At 38.7% G+C, this 19,448-nt stretch overlaps 1 protein-coding gene across 1 annotated transcript in view; it reads right to left on the bottom strand.

Moving 5' to 3' along the window:
* The window catches only part of cdk5rap1 (CDK5 regulatory subunit associated protein 1), a 96,550-nt gene that overhangs the window by 12,792 nt on the left and 64,310 nt on the right, over positions 1-19,448 (bottom strand). The window contains exons 10-12 of the mRNA XM_079843978.1: positions 13,197-13,327; positions 12,726-12,875; positions 11,049-11,189 (exon numbers count right to left, since the gene is read on the bottom strand). Coding sequence (XP_079700104.1) covers positions 11,049-11,189; positions 12,726-12,875; positions 13,197-13,327 — 422 coding nt within the window. The remainder of the gene's footprint in view (positions 1-11,048; positions 11,190-12,725; positions 12,876-13,196; positions 13,328-19,448) is intronic.

Below are 19,448 nucleotides of genomic sequence, written 5' to 3'. Positions count from 1 at the left end.
TTTTATTGTGAATGTACACAATTTTTTTTTAAATTTAACAGATTATAATGATGTATAACACTTGCGTGAATGATAAAAAACGACAGAGTTATTTGAGTCTCTTTGACACTGATAAGCGACCACCGACTCGAGAGGGTTAATGTTGTTGTTGTTGTATATTCACATTTAGGTGGTGGTTTCTGTACATATATTAGTTTTATTCTTTGTCGGTTTTTCAGGAAACCTCCTTTTGGAGTGGGAGGTGTGACGACCCTGAGTCTTCCTGTCTTCCTATTGGGCAGGATGGAGGAAGTTTCTGATTGGTTAACCTATGTTAATTGATGATTAACTTGAGTATATAAGAGTGGTGTGTATCATTTGAGGCAGGCACTCTCTGTGGGATAGTCATTCCCAGAGATGTCTCCTGTTAAGTAAGTAAGACTTTACTGATTTATTTCTCATTTGCTTTTGTTTGTATTTCTTATGTCATGTAGCATACATTATTTGTTGTAAGTTTATTTATTTCTTTATTATCCCTAGACTTCTGTTTATCTTTCATTATTCATTGTTGTGTTATTATTTTAATTTAATAAACAATTTTCACTTATTAGACGTTGTCATCTGATCCCCCTTTTATGTTGCAACTTCAAACGAGCGGGTCGTAACAGGAGGTCTGGAAAAAACGGTAAACCCTGACGTAGAGGCTGCGCTGCACGAGAAGGCAAGAAGCGTTCATCTAATTTGCTTTTATGATGAAGCTCTTGTCTCTCAATATTTAATCTGGCCACGGCCCTCGTCAGCACCTCTATAAGCTCCTCACTAGCAGGTGACTGAAGTGGCGAGTCTTCAGTTGCGACACTAACAACATCCAACTCCTCAGAGCTGGATAGTTGCAGCACTGGTGTCTCACCCCGGGAGGAAGTAACCGCAGCGCGTGCTTCCAAACTCAGAGTTGAGAGCGTCCGGCGGGAGCGCAACGTTCTTAATGGCAAACTCTCACAACCAGCCCCCTCGAGAGCTGCCTGAGCGTGCTGCGCTCCAAAACAGACAACACACATAGAATGTGTATCCCCACCTGTAATGAAATGAGGGCAGGGATGAACACACATAGTGAATTGCTGTGCACTCGCAATAATTTTTTACTTCTATGTTTTTTATAACACAGGTGAAAAATCCTGCCTAAGATTCACACAGGGCGCTTACTGAAGGCACAGAAGCTAGCGCGGTTTGTTTTCACGAGTGCTTTATAGTTTCCGGTCTATGATGTCACCTGCCAATGACGTTCCATCTTTTCATTGGACTGATTCCACACGTGCCTCATGATGTCCTATTTATCTTAATCTGTGTGAAAAATATAAACTTTTTGTCAAGTGATTCTATAGGCTGCCATAGCAGAAGAAGGAATAGGAGAAGCAAACTAACTGCAACAGCCTATGCACCTTTGGTCCTTCGCCCCTAAAAACTTGAACTTTCGACTTTGCTGCTATGGCAAACCAAAACATTGAAGTAGGACTGACCACTTTTACTTAATTGGCTATAACTCTTGAATGGAATGAGACCAGAGGTCGTAGATCCTCTTCTTAATATCATTAATTCATCTTTGTCATTAGGATATGTACCGAAAACTTTTAAGTTGGCTATTATTAAACCACTTATTAAAAAATCCAACTTGATCCTACAGAATTAGTCAATTACAGGCCAATCTCAAATCTACCCTTTCTGTCAAAAATACTTGAAAAGGCAGTATACTCACAATTATGTTCCTTTTTAGAAAGAAATGGTATCTGTGAGGAATTCCAGTCAGGATTTAGGCCGTATCATAGTACTGAGACTGCTCTCATCAGAGTTACAAATGATTTACTCTTATCATCCGATTGTGGCTGTATCTCTCTATTAGTGTTACTCGATCTTAGCGCTGCATTCGATACTATTGACCACAACATTCTTTGTAATGGACTCGAAAATGATGTAGGCATTAGTGGAATTGCATTGGCATGGTTTAAATCATACCTATCTGACCGTTATCAGTTTGTAGCAGTAAATGAAGAGATGTCACACCGATCACAAGTTCAGTATGGAGTACCGCAGGGCTCAGTGCTAGGACCGTTGCTTTTCACCCTGTACATGCTACCACTGGGAGATATCATTAGGAAGCATGGCATTAGTTTTCATTGTTATGCTGACGATACTCAGCTCTATATTTCTTCACGCCCTGAAGAAACTTACCAATTCACAAGATTAACGGAATGCATAGCTGATATAAAAAATTGGATGACCAGTAATTTCCTGCAACTCAATTCAGAAAAAAATTAATGTTTAATTATTGGACAAAAAAGCTCCACAAGTAGTAACCTAGAATACTGTCTAACACTTGATGGCTGCTCTGTCAAGTCCTCGTCGTCAGTGAGGAACCTGGTTGTGCTCTTTGATACCAATCTCTCATTTGAAAGCCACATTTCTAGCATCTGTAAAACTGCATTCTACCATCTTAAAAATAAATCTAAATTTATCTAAATATAATCTAAAATATATCTCTCTGTTTTATCCCGAGGTTTACTGCAGTCAGCCGGATCCGGGCCGTATCCAGATCAGATGGTGGACCTGCGCCCAGACATGACCAATGCATGACCCTGTGTCTGTGTCTGAGTGTCTGCAGAGACCGTGTCAATTAGACTCCCCCCGAATTACCTCATCGACACGGCATCCTCAATAAACCCGTCTCCGGCGTGATGACTCCAATCCTTCGAATATTACACTTTAATAATTGTTTAATCAATACGTCATCCTCAATAAACCCGTCTCCAGCGTGTTGCCTCCAATCCTTCGAATACTGCACTTTAATAATTGTTTATTCAATACGTCATCCTCAATAAACCCGTCTCTGGCGTGATGACTCAGATCTTTCGAATATTGCACTTTAATAATTGTTTAATCAATAATTCATCCTCAATAAACCTGTCTCTGGCGTGATGACTCCGATCTTTTGAATATTGCACTTTAATAATTGTTTAATCAATACGGCATCCTCAATAAATCCGTCTCCGGCATGTTGCCTCCGATCTTTTGAATATTCCGATCTAATATGACAGATGAATCTAATATGAATCGATCAATCGATCATCCGATCGAATATGACCCCTGTCCTGTAAAGTTGCCAGAATAATAATCATACGCTGTTTGTTAATTGGCCAGAGGAAAACTGGCACCCCGACTGAGCCTGGTTTCTCCCAAATTTATTTTTCTCCATTAGGCCACCTGATGGGGTTTTGGTTTCCTTGCCACTGTCGCCTTTGTCTTGGCTTGCTCAGTTGGGGGACACTAAATTTTTCAACTAAATATCCAAATAAAACTAATTAGTAAACTAAATTAACCATATAAACTAAATTACTGATCTAATTACTAATCTAATGCCCACATTGTTACTGCATGATAATTGAAATGAGCTAGATGACATCACCATTTTCTCCGGAGTGGCTGTACGGCCGAATAAAATTCTGTTGCATTATTTTCCTGTTTAACACTGTGAAGCTGCTTTGAAACAATCTGCATTGTAAAAAGCGCTATATAAATAAAGTTGACTTGACCTGACTTGACTTAAGCTTAGAGTCTAAACTTTACAATGAATGTAGCCATTATGAGTATCTCCAAAGTAGTGATGAAAAAAAAAAATCATAATTTATGGGGGGGGGGGGGGGGGGGGTTATTATGTACTGCAATGTGTCAAACACATCATAAAGCTCAGATAGTCATGTGTCATATGTCATTTGAAATGTCTCATGGAGTAAAACACAACAAGCCTAATTGTTTTGGGCTTTGACTAAACTTGAGCAAGTTTTTTGTAAGTCCTGCAAAACCCATATGCAAATAATATACTGATGTGGCATTCACATGACGTTTTTCACTCGTAACTTCATGAAACGTGGAAAATGGTACATCGTTATTTAAAGCCGATTCTCACGATTAAAAAGACTTGGAGAATAATAATTGTTAAACAGAAAATGGTAGCTGTAGGCTGCTGTAGGCACTTGTTTCAGAATAGTAATGTTAATGTTAATGATTGATAGCCTAATGTTAATTTAAAAAGTCTAATGAATAAAAATAAAAAAAATGATCTCTAATATATTTGAGGAAATATGATGAGGAAATACAGTTCTTTGAATATCTCTGCAGCTCTTCTGTCAAATTAAGTTATGCTTTCAGAGTTTCCAGTTTTGTCAATCCCGTTAAATGGTTTTGAGAGCGTTGTACACTTACTGTAGACTGATAAGAAAATATATTTAAAAAAAACTAATACAAATATAAAAATCACATTTTGAATTACATCTGTTTCAGAATAAATAAAGCAGTATTTAATTTCGTTATAACCAGTAACTCTGGAAACAACGGAAAAAAAATTGCTCATACGAACCAATTTGTTTTTAACTCCTGATTTGTGAATAACAGTCTACATTATTACTTGATTTATAGGTTTAAAAAATAGCACTAAAAATGTTTTAATTAATGAATCAGGAAATGCATAATGAAATGTGTCTGCTCAGACAATAACGGCAAAAAGAAAACTTTGAAAAATAAAAATAGGGCTTTATGATTTTATGTTTAATGTTTAATTATTTATTTTTTTTAAACCTTGTTGGCAGGGGTTTTCCTTGTTTTTTTTTCTTTTTGGCGGCTGTCTGTTCACATCCATGTTTGTTTCTATACAAGATCTCACACAGTTGAGTTTCTTTAAGTGTGTTGTGTGGACTGACTCACTCGTAAATGTTTGTGCTCTTCTCTGACTGTCAAAGATTAAAATCTTCTCCAGTCAAAGGGAACAGTCTTTAAGTGTGTTTAGTTCAGTCTTAGAATGTTTCAGTCGTTAAGTGTGTCCCCGGCTTAAGACGTGTGATTAATAATAAGACCACACCAAGAAAAAAACATTTTACTCAGTGATGCTGTGACTGTCCACACGTGAAGTGACGCAACAAGTCAAGTCAAGTCAACTTTATTTATATAGCGCTTTTAACAATGTAGATTGTTTCAAAGCAGCTTTACAGTGTTAAACAGGAAAATAATGCAGCATAATTTTATTCAGCTGTATAGCCATTCTGGAAAAACCGCTGATGTCATCAGTTCATTTCAATTATCATACAGTGACAGTGTGGGCTTTAGATCAATAATTTGATCAGTAATTTAGTTTAAATGGTTAATTTAGTTTATTAATTAGATTTATTTCAATGTTTAGTTGAAAAATTGAGTGTCCCCAACTGAGCACGCCAAGCCAGAGGCAACAGTGGCAAGGAAACCAAAACCCCATTAGGTGACCTAATGGAGAAAAATAAACCTTGGGAGAAACCAGGCTCAGTCGGGGTGCCAGTTCTCCTCTGGCCAATTAACAAACAGCGTATTATTATTATTATTATTCTGGCAGCTTTACAGCTCAGAGGTCATAATAGATCGGAATATTCGAGGGACCGGGGGCAACATGCTGGAGATGGGTTTATTGAGGATGATGTTGATTAAATAATTATTAAAGTGCAATAATCGAATGATCAGAGGCAACACGCTGGAGACGGGTTTATTGAGGATGACATATCGATTTAAGTATTATTTAATTGTAATATTCGAACAATCTGAGTCAACACGCCGGAGACGGGTTTATTGAGATGCCGTGTCGATGAGGCAGTTGCAGGGGGAGTCTAATCACGGTCTCTGCAGACACTTCAGGGTCCTGTGTTGGTCTTCTTTGGGCGCAGGTCCACCATCTGAACTGGATACGGCCCGGATCCGGCTGACTGCAGTAAACCTCGGGATAAAACAGAGAGACTATCATTAGCGTAGATGCCATTCTTCTGATGATGTAACGAGTACATCAGGTGTTATGGGAAGTGTTCCCGGTTCCGGCTGACCTAGTTAATGCAGCCTAACAATCATTTCATTGAAAAAGTGTTTTATGTGTATGCCACAGTAAAGAGATGTGTTTTTAGTCTAGATTTAAACTGACAGAGTGTGTCTGCTTCCCGAACAATGTTAGGAAGACTGTTCCAGAGTTTCGGAGCTAAATAGGAAAAGGATCGACCGCCTGCAGTTGATTTGGATATTCTAGGTATTATCAACTGGCCAGAATTTTGAGACCGCAGTAGACGTGATGGAGTATAATATGTTAAGAGCTCGCTCAAGTATTAGGGAGCTAAACCATTTAGTGCTTTGTAAGTAATAAGTAAGATTTTAAAATGTATGCGATGTTTAATAGGCAGCCAGTGCAGTGTTGACAGAACTGGGCTAATATGGTCATACTTCCTGGTTCTAGTAAGAACTCGAGCTGCTGCGTTTTGGACCAGCTGGAGTTTATTTATTAAGCGAGCAGGGCAACCACCCAGTAGAGCATTACAATAATCTAGCCTTGAGGTCATGAACGAACTAACTGTTCAGCATTTTGCATTGAGAGCATGTGCCGTAATTTAGATATATTTTTAAGATGGTAGAAAGCAGTTTTACAGATGCTAGAAACGTGGCTTTCAAACGAAAGATTGGTATCAAAGAGCACACCCAGGTTCCTCACTGACGACGAGGACTTGACAGAACAGCCATCAAGTGTTAGACAGTATTCTAGGCTACTACTTGTGGAGCTTTTTTGTCCAATAATTAAAAATTCAGTTTTTTCTGAATTGAGTTGCAGGAAATTACCAGTCATCCAATGTTTTATATCAGCTATGCATTCCGTTAATCTTGTGAATTGGTAAGTTTCTTCAGGGCGTGAAGAAATATAGAGCTGAGTATCGTCAGCATAACAATGAAAACTAACGCCATGCTTCCTAATGATATCTCCCAGTGGTAGCATGTACAGGGTGAAGAGTAGCGGTCCTAGCACTGAGCCTTGTGGTACTCCATACTGAACTTGCGATCGGTATGACATATCTTCATTTACTACTACAAACTGATAACGGTCGCATAGGTATGATTTAAACCATGATAAAGCAATTCCACTAATACCTACATTATTTTCGAGTCTATTCAAAAGAATGTTGTGGTCGATAGTATCAAATGCAGCGCTAAGATCGAGTAACACTAATAGAGAGATACAGCCACGATCGGATGATAAGAGTAAATCATTTGTAACTGTGATGAGAGCAGTCTCAGTGCTATGATACGGTCTAAATCCTGACTGGAAATCCTCACAGATACCATTTCTTTCTAAAAAGGAACATAATTGTGAAGACACTGCCTTTTCAAGTATTTTTGACAGGAAGGGTAGATTTGAGATTGGTCTATAATTGACTAATTCTGTAGGATCAAGTTGCGTTTTTTTAATAAGTGGTTTAATAATAGCCAACTTAAAAGTTTTCGGTACATATCCTAATGACAAAGATGAATTAATTATATTAAGAAGAGGATCTATGACCTCTGGTAGCATCTCTTTTAATAGCCTAGTCGGTATAGGGTCGAGCATACATGTTGTCGATTTTGATGATTTAACGAGTTTAGCCAATTCTTCTTCTCCTATAGCAGTGAATGAGTGTAATTTTTCCTCAGTGACACTACAATGCTCTGTCTGATGTGATACTGTAGTAGACGGCTGCATGGTTAACATTTTTTTCCTAATATTATCAATCTTACATGTGAAGAAGTTCATAAAGTCATTACTGCTGTGCTGTTTACAATCATCAGAAGTTGAAGCTTTATTTTTGGTTAATTTAGCCACTGTATCGAATAAATACCTTGGGTTGTGTTTGTTTTCTTCCAAGAGAGTTGAGAAATAAGCAGATCTAGCAGTTTTTACGGCCTTTCTGTATGTGATCATGTGCTCTTTCCACGAATTACGAAATACCTCTAATTTTGTTTTCTTCCAGCTGCGCTCCATTTTTCTGGCTGCTGTTTTAAGGGCCCGGGTGTGCTCGTTGTACCACGGCGTTGGACTATTTTCTTTAATCTTCTTTAAGCGCAGAAGAGCAACTGTGTCTAAAGTACTGGAAAAGAGAGAGTCAATAGTTTCTGTTGCAACATCGAGTTCTTCTATATTATCTGGGATGCTGAGCAGATGATACTGATGAGGAAGATTATTTAAAAAGCAATCTTTAGTAGCGGCAGTGATTGTCCTGCCATTTTTGAAGCGAGGGGGCGGCTTTGCAACCTTAGCTAAATTAAGTATACATGATACGAAGTAATGATCTGAGATGTCATCGCTCTGCTGCAGAATTTCAACGGTATCAACATTTATTCCATGTGACAATATTAGGTCTAAAGTATGATTATGGCGATGAGTGGCTCCTGACACGTGTTGCCTAACTCCAATAGAGTTTAGTGTGTCTTTAAATGCTAATCCCAATACGTCTTTTCCGTTGTCTACATGGATATTAAAATCACCAACAATAAGTACTTTATCTACGGCCACTACTAACTCTGATAGAAAATCAGCAAATTCTTTGATAAAGTCTGTATTATGCCCTGGTGGCCTGTATACAGTAGCTAACACAAATGTTGAACGGGTTTTATCATGTACATTACATAGCGTTACATAAAGCACCAAAACTTCGAAACAAAATGTTCTACTGTAACAGACACCTCATTCTATTTTGGATCTTTGAAATGTGCATTGTTTTTTAAGCGTTTGTCATATGTTGTGCATGTACAAATAGGAAATATGAATGTGAAGTGAATTTGTGGTCTCGTTTCAAATACATTGATCAATATGCTTGCATCGACTTCACTGTAGCCTATATGTGCGCTGCTTCCTTTCCGTGTGTTCTCACCGGTAATGGAAAATATCAAGCGCTTCCATTTCAGAGTCCCTGTTATCAGATATGTTGAAGATGTTGCTGTTCATGTTTGTTAGCCCAGGACATTTTACAAATCCAGACCAGACGATGTTCTACGGCCATGTCCGGAATAAAGAGTAGCCTATCCATGTCACACAGTACAGTTAAGGTGATATGCACGCCAACCTGCCATTTGCGGGTGGATTTCAGCTGTGGCGTGTAACACAGTCACTCCCACTAGCCACTTTGGCGGGTCTTCTCAAAATGCATCTGTTATAATCGCAATACGCATTATAACCAATCACACGCAAGTCTGTTGAGTTTATAAATGCAATGTCATAATCAGAGATGATCGGATTACTCATCGCTGAAGCGCCAGAGTTTTGTTCAGAGTGCGCTCTCACTCACTGAAATCTGCACTCTCATCAAAGCAGAGATGTGCGTGAGAGTAGGAGTTTCATCAATCATACAGAGATTGACTGATTTTGTTCTATTTCAGCAGCGAAAATAGTATCACAACAGAACCATAGCGCACATGATATGACTGGCATAAAGTTGGCTTGACGTTGGACATTCGATATTCGTGAATTTAGGGACCATCTCTAAAGTTATGCTGAGTGCTAACAACTTTGGAAAACCACTAGCCACAGTGGCTGGTGAGCAAAAAAGTTAAAAGTGTCATGAACTGGCTTTTTACATTTTTTTATACTGTTGTCTGAGGTCAACTTATGACGTTCGCGTTGTTTTTACATTCAAAAACATCATAATGAATAAGTAATAGGCTATTTTCTGCCTTGGTTTTGAGGCTCTCTGAAAAACGGTCGGTTTCGATGGGCGTGCCGCACTAAAGACTTGGAAGTAAACGCCCACGGCTAGGATTGGATAAGATCTGCATATTTAATGAGCTTCTGCTCCCCTGTCAGTGATAGCGTGTGGCAAACGGCAACCGGAATGAATCGCCCAGCCCACAGCCAGGGCTCGCAAAATGTCTTTATCAAACAAACACAATAATTCATCTCTCATCCACCCGCAATTGATTGGAATGTTATTTCTGTATCATTTTGCCCGATCAACAGTGAATATAACCGCGAACCACACACACACACACATGCGCACGCTCACGTCGGCTGGCCGGTGATAGCCCGTCTGAAAAACACATAGCCCCGGGCTTTGCGGGCTGGCGTTACAAGTCCGTGTCTGATCCCGAATGAACCAATAACACCTTCTCCAGCCTGTGACAGCGTGCTAAGGTATGTAATCAATAGATATCAAACGATCTGTAACAATGCAATACTAACACATATAAAAAAACATATTTTACTCACATAAGTGTGTTGCACAGTTCCTGTCAGATCCAATATAGAAGGCACAGCATTGTGTTGTAATCTCAATATGTCTGCAAATCCAGTCTCGACCTCTATCTTGTTTACAATCGATTCCGCATTGTTTAGCTCCACGAGTTGGTGGGCGGGCTTGAGGCAGTGCTTCTGCGTCCTAATACGTCAATGGTCGACATATTGTGAGAGCTCTCGTTTTCTGGGCCTGGTGTCTATAAAAAGCTTTTCTTTGACTAACAAGGACGTTTTCAGCTCTAAAACTTACAGGATATTCTTAAATCACAATGAACTTTTATATACCAAAGGCTCAAAGGAAAGTTGATTTCGCAATTCATCACCCCTTTAATGTCAAGGCCTGGTGATATGACTTATCCCGTAATATAAGATTCTGGTCATATACCTATTCAAGTCATTCATCACAGACGGTCTCAACGTCAGTAGGCTATACTTTTTGTATTTCGGCCACACCACAAGGTTGTCACTGTGGCCTCAACGATTCGCCCTCGCCTACTCTGAGCTCGACTGATATGTCTGAGGTAAACCACGCCCTCCTCATTATGCACAAAGAAATGTAAAAATGCATAAATGTAAAAATAAATAAATGTAGAAATGCATAAATGTAAAAATAAATAAAATGTAGAAATAAATAAATGTAGAAATGAATAAATGTGGAAATAAATAAAAATAGAAATTAATAAATGTACAGTGTAAAGAAATAAAAGAATAAATAAATGTGGAAAAAAATAAATAAGGAAATAAATGTATGAATAATTATTTATTTTTGCCTCTCTATGTATATTTATTTATATATTTATTTATTTATTTTTGTTTTTTTACATTTCTTTGTATATTTATTTATTTATTTATTTAGTTTTTCATTTTGGCAGCTTTGGAATTCCATAGTCCACTTTCGACCACTAGTCGAAAAACGCATTCAACGCAAGCAACAATAAAATTGCTCCAATAATAGAGAAAGAACTATTAGTACATAGCATACCTTGACTAACATATAGTCTCCAGGTTTAATGGGGACCATCTGATGTTTCTCAGGCTGAACACGCAAATCTGCTTTAGGAAAAATTACTTTCACATTTCCATCATTTCGACCACAAAGTTCTTCAGAGGATCTTTTGCTCTCCTGTAAAATATCAAGAAAGAAAGATAAAAACAAAATTCTGTAAGAGACTATCATGCATAATACTTAAGGTTGTGAAACTTTTAGGCATTCAAAACATTGCAAGAGTATCTAAGAGTAAATCTAAAACAATTTCCCCTTCCCACTGAAAGCAATCTGTAATCAGATGAAACTGATAGATTAAAATGGATGTAAAAAAAACAAACAAATAGTAGTTTCATGGTTCAACAAGGCTATGTTTGGAATAACATAATACCTTGTTACTGATCAAGTATATAGCTCAGGAAAAAAATTAAGAGACTGCACCAAATTTTTCTTTAATTAGCATTTCTTCATGTATAGCAGCCATTCCTTTCCAGTATCTACTGAAGTTCAACAAAAGCATGCCTCAATCTACTTAATGAGCTAACGATTAGGTGATCACCCGAACTAAATCATGTTTAACAAGAAAAAGTATAAAAAAAACCCTGATGTGGTCATCACTATCCTCTTGCAATATGATCAGCTGGATAGTAAAAACTCTGCTATTAGGACCTCAAAGGTAATTGAATAAAAAAAATAACTATTCCAACACAGTTGAAAAAAAAAATTTGAGTGCAAAAAAGTTAAATTCTGGCTTTAATGTCCACTGACCAGGATAACCGTCAAGTCACTGGAGTCACTGAAGAACTGTAGAATGACATCAAGTGACAAAACAAAAACAGCAGTTCGGGGTAAGTGCATGGTGAAGACGGTTTGAAATAGGCTTCTAGGGGCAGGGCAGAAGTCGAGCAAAGATAGAAAAAAGCTCTTCATCAATGAAAAGTAAAGAAGAGCCAGGCTCAGGTTTGCAGAAGACCATAAGGATTGGACTGTAGAGGACAGGAGTAAGGTCATCTTCTCTGATTAGTCTAATTTTCAGCTTTGGTCAACACCTAGTTGTCTAATGGTCAGAAGGAGACCTGGAGAGGCCTACAACCCACTGTGAAATTTGGTGGAGGATCTGTGATGATCTCGGGTGCTTCAGCAGGACAGGAATTGGGCAGATTCATCTGTGAAAGACTAATGAATCAAGCCACATATAAGGTTATCCTTAAAGAAAACATACTTCCTTTTGCTCATGTTCATACTTTTCAGTCTTTCTTTGTATTGGTCTTAAGTAATATTCTAATTTTCAGAGATACTGAATTTGGGATTTTCCTTAGTTGTCAGTTAAAATCATCAAAATTAAATGAAATAAACATTTGAAATATATCAGTCTGTGTGTAATGCATGAATATAATTTATATTATAAATTAGTTATAATATAGTTTCACTTTTTGAATGGAATTAGTGAAATAAATCAACTTTTTGATGATATTCTAATTATATGACCAGCACCTGTATATTTTTTAAAGCGTTTTATTTCGACCATACACTGAAAGTCAGTGAGGATTTTAACTGCTGCTTAAAATGTACATATGTAACAGATATCTGTTTAGTGTTTTTCTATCCCTAAGCAACCCTTCAAGTAGTGGAGAAAATGAGGCAAAACATCATGAAGTATGATGTTATACTCACTCCTTCTACCAACACCAGCTGTGCACTGCCGATAAAAGCCATGTTGACTTTAGTTGCCTCTTCTCTAAAAACAGAGATGAGTTCCTCCAGACGACGCTGTTTCACTGGCACAGGAACATCATCTTGCAGCCGATGATACGCATGAGTTTTCTAAAGATAAGCAACAAAAAAGCCATAGTAATTTTAATAAATGTAATATATGTTATTTTTCAATATTAAAATACTTTTTCCTATCCCAGTTTTTAATCATTCTGTAGAGATTGCTGGGGATTTCCATTGTATTATTAATTTTTATATTTGTTATCAACACTGAGAACACTGCAAAAAAAAATGTAAAAGTAAGAAAAGAAAAAAGATTGTATGACTGATTGACACCCATATTATTATGAACATAATTACAAGAGATACATGAATCTGACAGAGCAAAATAGGAAGGGAGATAGGATAGGAAGAGCAAAAGGTAGATCAGACCTTCCTCATGCTGTAGGCGAAGAGAAAGCCCATGTTATAGCCCACCTCCCTGAGGAGAGATAGGGTCTGCTGATGGTCATCTTCAGTCTCTCCACAGAAGCCTGTGATGAAATCACTGCTTAGACTGACTCCTGAAACAGGATTTATCAGGGACAGAGGGGAACATCATAAACCACTGCACTTAATTTACATCACATCACAGCTTGACACTACATTGATTATTGAGGCATGGGACAAAACATTTAAAATAATTCTTTGACATGCATCTTAATATTTTTATCAAAATTATGACATTATTTCTCACCCGTCATCTGCTCAAAATATAACTCAATACTTTATATAGATTAATATACATGTTAAAGGGGTCCTATTATGTCCTTTTATGTAGTCTTGATTTTGTTTTTGGGGTGTACTAGAATATGCTTTCATGCTCGATTGTTCAAAAAACATTTATCACATTTTACATTATTACAGCACCTCTCTCCCCAGTCTGGCCAGAACGTGCCGTTTATTTCCGGTTTCGATGAAACCCCTCTTTCTGATATATATAAGTGGTTAGCTAGCCCAGTGTGTTGTCAAGTCAAGTCAAGTCACCTTTATTTATATAGCGCTTTTTACAATGCCGATTGTTTCAAAGCAGCTTCACAGTGTTAACAGAAAAATAATGCAACAGAATTTGATTCGGCTGTACAGCCGCTCTGGAGAAAACAGTGATGTCATCCAGCTCAGTTCAATTATCATATAGTGTCAATGAGGGCAGGGCCGGCGTGTGCCTATAGGCGAACTTGGCAGCTGCCTAGGGCGGCAGCAGAGTCAGGTCGGCAAGAATAAAATATTTTTTCCCCCATTTAATTTATTTAATTATAATTTTTTGGGACATTCGTTTGAATTATTGCACTTCCATCATCAAGTTATCACTCCATTAGCTATTCTAAATCTAAATGAACTTTCCTTCATTCTAGTAGCCTACCATGCCCGCCCCACAGAGCATCATCGGTCTACATGAAAAACTCCCTGATGTACATCCAAAAATATAAGAAAAAAAAGAAAAAAAAAGAAAAAAAACAATCCGTACATGAATACAAAAGATGACTACTTTTACTACTGGTGATGGCTAATGATTTTAAAGACACGCGCTTCTGAAAGGTATAGGCTATGCATGTGTAGCCATGTGAGAGAAAGAGGGGGAGAAGTTATGTGTCTCACCGAGACTACCATTGATTTGCCACTTTCCATGTGTCATTCATTAAAAATGAACTAGAGACAATACAATAATACAATAAAAGAGCCCGCATAGCGACAGGAAATAAAAATTAACGCGAAAAACCTGCCTACCTTGCAGAGCATGTGAGTAAAACGATGGTAAAACGACGTGCGTTCAAATCCCCCTCTGACATGAAATTTCTCTGCTAATGTAGCCTACTATACTTGTTGTAGCCATTAAAACACGTATTTAGTTTCATATGTTTAAATATTATAATGCTATTTTTTTATTTAATCTACGTTGATTATGAAAAGTGAACAGGACACATCATAAGATGTGCAATATGTCAGAAGACATGGGGGTCAGAAATGATTTTGACCACTTCATTAACTTTTGTTTTGTTGAACGCCTTTCTTTAAAGTGAATTTAGTTTTGTATAAATTGTATCTTAATTTTAATCAATGTTTTAACAACCAATTGCCTGGATTTAATAAATAATGAGCAAATATAGCTCAATGACAATGACATGGAGAATTATGATCGTCTTTAATTGTGAGTGTAACTGTCAAAGGACATCCTTTTTTTGTTGAGATGGGTACTTATGTTTTTGTTATAAATTCATTTCAATTTTGAGTTTATTCAATTTAGAAACAAATGTATTTATAATGTATCCCCTTCGAAATGTTTGAAATTGGGAGTGGGATTTAGGAGACGTATTGTGTCACGTGACCCGGTTGAGTTGAGAGTGGGTCTGCGTGATTTTGGCAAGGTCGAGCATGAACACGGAGAAATTACATATAGCCTGAAGAGAATTGTTTTGTCTGCATGGTCTGAGAGGTGCACACATTTTCACGGTGTCTACTGAAGAGAGAGACAAAAATAAACAGAGAAGACATCTGTATGAAACGTGGCCATTGTTTTATTAGACCAGTGCAGTTATAGTGAAAACGTGACGCCATTACAGCCGACAGCTTAAAGAGTGGTACGGCATCGGCTGGATGGGAAGAGGAAACATGATCACGGGTGCATCACGTACAGAAGAGATGTCGGATACTAAGAGAAAGCACGATCGCGGCGGGGCTATCTCGTGGAGAGAGAAGGCGTCAGAGACGAGGCATGCCGTTATGCAGCTGTCACAGCCAAGGAAGTACAGCGACCCGACCAGTAGAGGGCAACATTTAGCCGCGTAGCTTTGCATGTATCCTTTCTACAGGCTTCATATAACAGTTTTTGTTTATTTCATCGCTATTTCAAGCTGAAGAGTACTGCTTTTCAATCAACAGCATTTCGGACTGTGATACCTCTGTCTTTATGGACATTTAAAAAAAAAAAAGAAAAAGAAAGACAAAAGGGGTGTTTATAATATATTTCTTTTTTTCGAATTGGTTTATCATTTCAACCTAATCGTGGTTTATATTTACAAGTGACAGTGGTGAATAGTTACAAGGGTTTTTTGATCTGAGAGTAGGAGTTAAGTACTAAAGTGTTTTGCTAAAACATGTACAATGTCAGTTCATGGAGAAAAATTGCAATGAATGAATCAAGCGAGCAAATTGAGTACTTTCAGGCAGAATTGACTAGTTTAACTGAACAGTTAAATACAGTCACTTCAAATAGCAATGATAGAACCTACTGCTTCCACTTCAAGAAGCTATGAACCCAGAAAATCGTCACGAGAGAGAAAGTTAACACCCAAAATGCAGGAGCTTAAGCAGCAAGAAGTTTCTCAGAAGGAGAGTAAATTCATCAAGCTGTATGAAAGCTGGAGAGAACAAGTGAGAACTACTCGTACCAAACTTAAGGATGAGTGCTCCGACCAAGACTTAGGTGACATGATGGATAGTGTTGAAGGGCTGGAAACTCAAGTGAAAAATGTGTATGAACTTATACTCAATCAGTACCTTCTAATGGGATAAGAAGAAAAATTGATTCCTGTACAGGAGTAACAACAGATTTGCTGGGGCTGATGAAAGTACGTATGAGTGAAGTGGGGCAAGAAGAGTTTGATGCTAATGCAGAAGATGCAAGAATTCGTATGGTGCTTGACAAAGAGTATGCTCAGTCAATATTTGGGTCTACACGTTCCAAATCTACTATTCGTAGTCACCGTTCAAGCTGCGCATCAGAACAGCATAGCATCACAGCAAAAAGAGCAGAGTGTGCCGCTGAGTTGGCTGCAAAGCAGGCAGAGATGGAAATGGAGGAGGCTATTGCTACTCAAAGGCTTGAACTTAAAAGACTTAAAAATCAGAGAGATCTGATCTTCAAGTGATAGCTGCAAAGCTCAAAGCATACTCTGAAGCTGACTCAAATAAGTCCAGTAAAGAAAGTAGAGTAGCACGACGTAAGGTAGCCAATTGTCCTTCAGTATCTGCTAAGGAAATGAAAGAGGAACAAACAACCCATAATGATAGGGAAGCTTCAGTAGTACAAGCCCTACAGGACACAATGGTTCTCGGCAGACTTCCCGCACCTGAGCCCTCAGTTTTCTCAGGTGACCCACTTAAGTTCTTAGAGTCGAGAACAAGTTTCAAGGCATTGATAGAAAGGCGATGCGCAAATCCAGCTGATAGGTTGTTCTACCTACAGAAATATGTCAGTGGTGAGGCACTATCTGTATTGGAAGGAAGCTTCTACAGAAAGGATGAGGACGCCTATGATCAAGCATGGGAAGCGTTGAATTCTCGGTATGGTCATCCATTTGTAATCCAGTGTGCATTCAGAGAAAAACTGAATAACTGGCCAAAGATTGGCTCAAGAGAATCAGTTAAATTGAGACAGTTCAGTGACTTTCTGACAGTCTGTAGCAATGCCATGCCACACATCAAAGGGCTTCAGGTGTTAAATGACTGTGAAGAGAATCAAAGAATGTTACAAAAACTCCCTGATTGGGTGACGTCTCGCTGGAACAGACATGTTACAATGCAGTTGAAACAATCAGAAGAATACCCTAATTTCAAGGAGTTCGCTGATTTTGTAGCACAAGAAGCAGAAATAGCATGTAACCCTGTAATATCCTTTCACGCCTTGAAGCTTACTGAAGAAAGATCATCTCGAGAGGTTAAGCTCTCAAAGGCTAATGCATTCTTCACAAGCGTGAATGCATCAGAGAAATCAAGCTCAGTACCGAAAACATACAGTGTTGGGGGAAATAACTCAAAGGATTCAAACAGACCCAATAAAGTAAGCACATTGCCTTCATGCTCATATTGTAGGTGTTGTGGGGAAAGCCACTCCATCCACAAATGCCAAACATTTGCCAGTAAGTCTGTGGAGGACAAGAGAAAGTTCATATTAGACAATAACCTGTGTTTTGGCTGTCTTAGGAAAGGACACAATTCAAGGGATTGCAAGAATAAAGCTTCTTGTAGTATATGCAAGAAACATCATCCAACACCACTTCATGAAGACCGCCCGTCTTCTGCAGCAGCCACATTTTCTCATGCTATGCAAACAGAAGAAAACACATCTTCCCTTTCCTGTTGCATTGGCAGTGGTGATGGTGGGAGTACCTCAATGATAGTGCCTGTATGGATTCATCCATCAATCCTGAAAGAGAGACATTTATGCCCAACAGGATACTCAGAGTAGCAACACCTTCGTGGACCAGGAGCTATGTGAGTGGATGGGGGTAGTTTCAGAGCCATTTAAGGTAAAGCTTACTACAATGATGGGAAAGGATTCCATTGTTCAAAGTGAAAGAGTTAGTGGGCTCAGAGTAAGTGGGTTTTCCTCTCATGGCCTAATCAACTTGCCATCTGCCTATACCAGAGATTTCATCCCACTTGAACGTTCCCACATTCCTACCCCTGCAACTGCCAGAAGGTGCTGCCGCTCCCCTTTAAGACACGCCCACAACTACCAGAAAATAAGCGTCTGGCTCTGGTGCGGCTGAAGCCCCTGAAAGGAAAATTTGAGAAAAACCCCAAATTCAAGGATGACTATGTAAAATTTATGGAAGGTGTTTTCAATGATGGTAATGCGGAGAGAGCTGAACACCAACCCAAGGCAGGACACGTCTAGTATATTCCTCATCAAGGGGTATATCACCCTAGAAAGCCAGAGAAAATCAGAGTTGTGTTCGATTACTCTGCCAAATATGACGGTACTGCACTAAATGATCACTTGCTTACTGGACCTGATCTCACTAATGGGTTAACTGGGGTTCTCAGCAGATTTCGCAAACATCCAGTCACAGTTATTTGTGATGTAGAAAGGATGTTTCACCGATGTGAGCCAGGACGACAGAGATTACTTGCGGTTCTTGTGGTGGGAAAATGGCAATACAAATTTAGAGCCAAAGGAGTACCGCATGAAAGTCCATCTTTTCGGAGCAGCATCCTCTCCTGGCTGCGCGAATTATGGAATGAAATACCTTGCCTGTCAAAATGAAAGCGAGTATCCTGCAGCAGCCAGCTTCATCAAAAAGAATTTCTATGTTGATGATTGACTCATTAGCGTAGAAAATGTGGACTCAGCAAGAAGCCCGAAATGTGTGTGCAAAAGGGAAATTGCGTTTACACAAGTTCATGTCCAACAACAAAACCGTTAAACCCATAAATGTTGAAGACATGAGAGAGGCCAGTATTATGCTTGTAAAATTGGCACAAAAGGATGCCTTCAAAGAAGAGATGCAAATACTGAGTCATGGCAAATTGCCACATTGTCATTCATTGTTCCAACTTGACCCAATACAGCATGATGGTGTTCTCAGGGTGGGAGGGCGATTGAGGAAAGCTTCCTTACCTTTTGATTCAAAACACCCAGCAATCCTCCCGAGAGATGGTGAGAGAAGGCAGAGGACAGATCCTCAATGAATTGAGAGCAAATGGTTACTGGGTTGTTGGTGGCAGCAAAGTTGTGGCAAATCACAAAATATGGACTCAGCTGTCAAACTAGTTCAAAAAGCCTGAAATGTGTGTGCAAAAGGGAAATTGCGTTTACACAAGTTCATGTCCAACAACAGAAAGGTTTTGGAGTCAATTCCTGTCAGCGAAAGAGCGAGCGGAGTTCAGGATGTGGACCTTGTTTGTGATGAACTCCCAGTT

This window comes from Gobio gobio (assembly GCF_949357685.1).
Source record: "Gobio gobio genome assembly, chromosome: 19".
NCBI classification, from domain to species: Eukaryota; Metazoa; Chordata; class Actinopteri; order Cypriniformes; family Gobionidae; genus Gobio; species Gobio gobio.
This window is presented reverse-complemented; position numbering and strand designations above follow the sequence as displayed.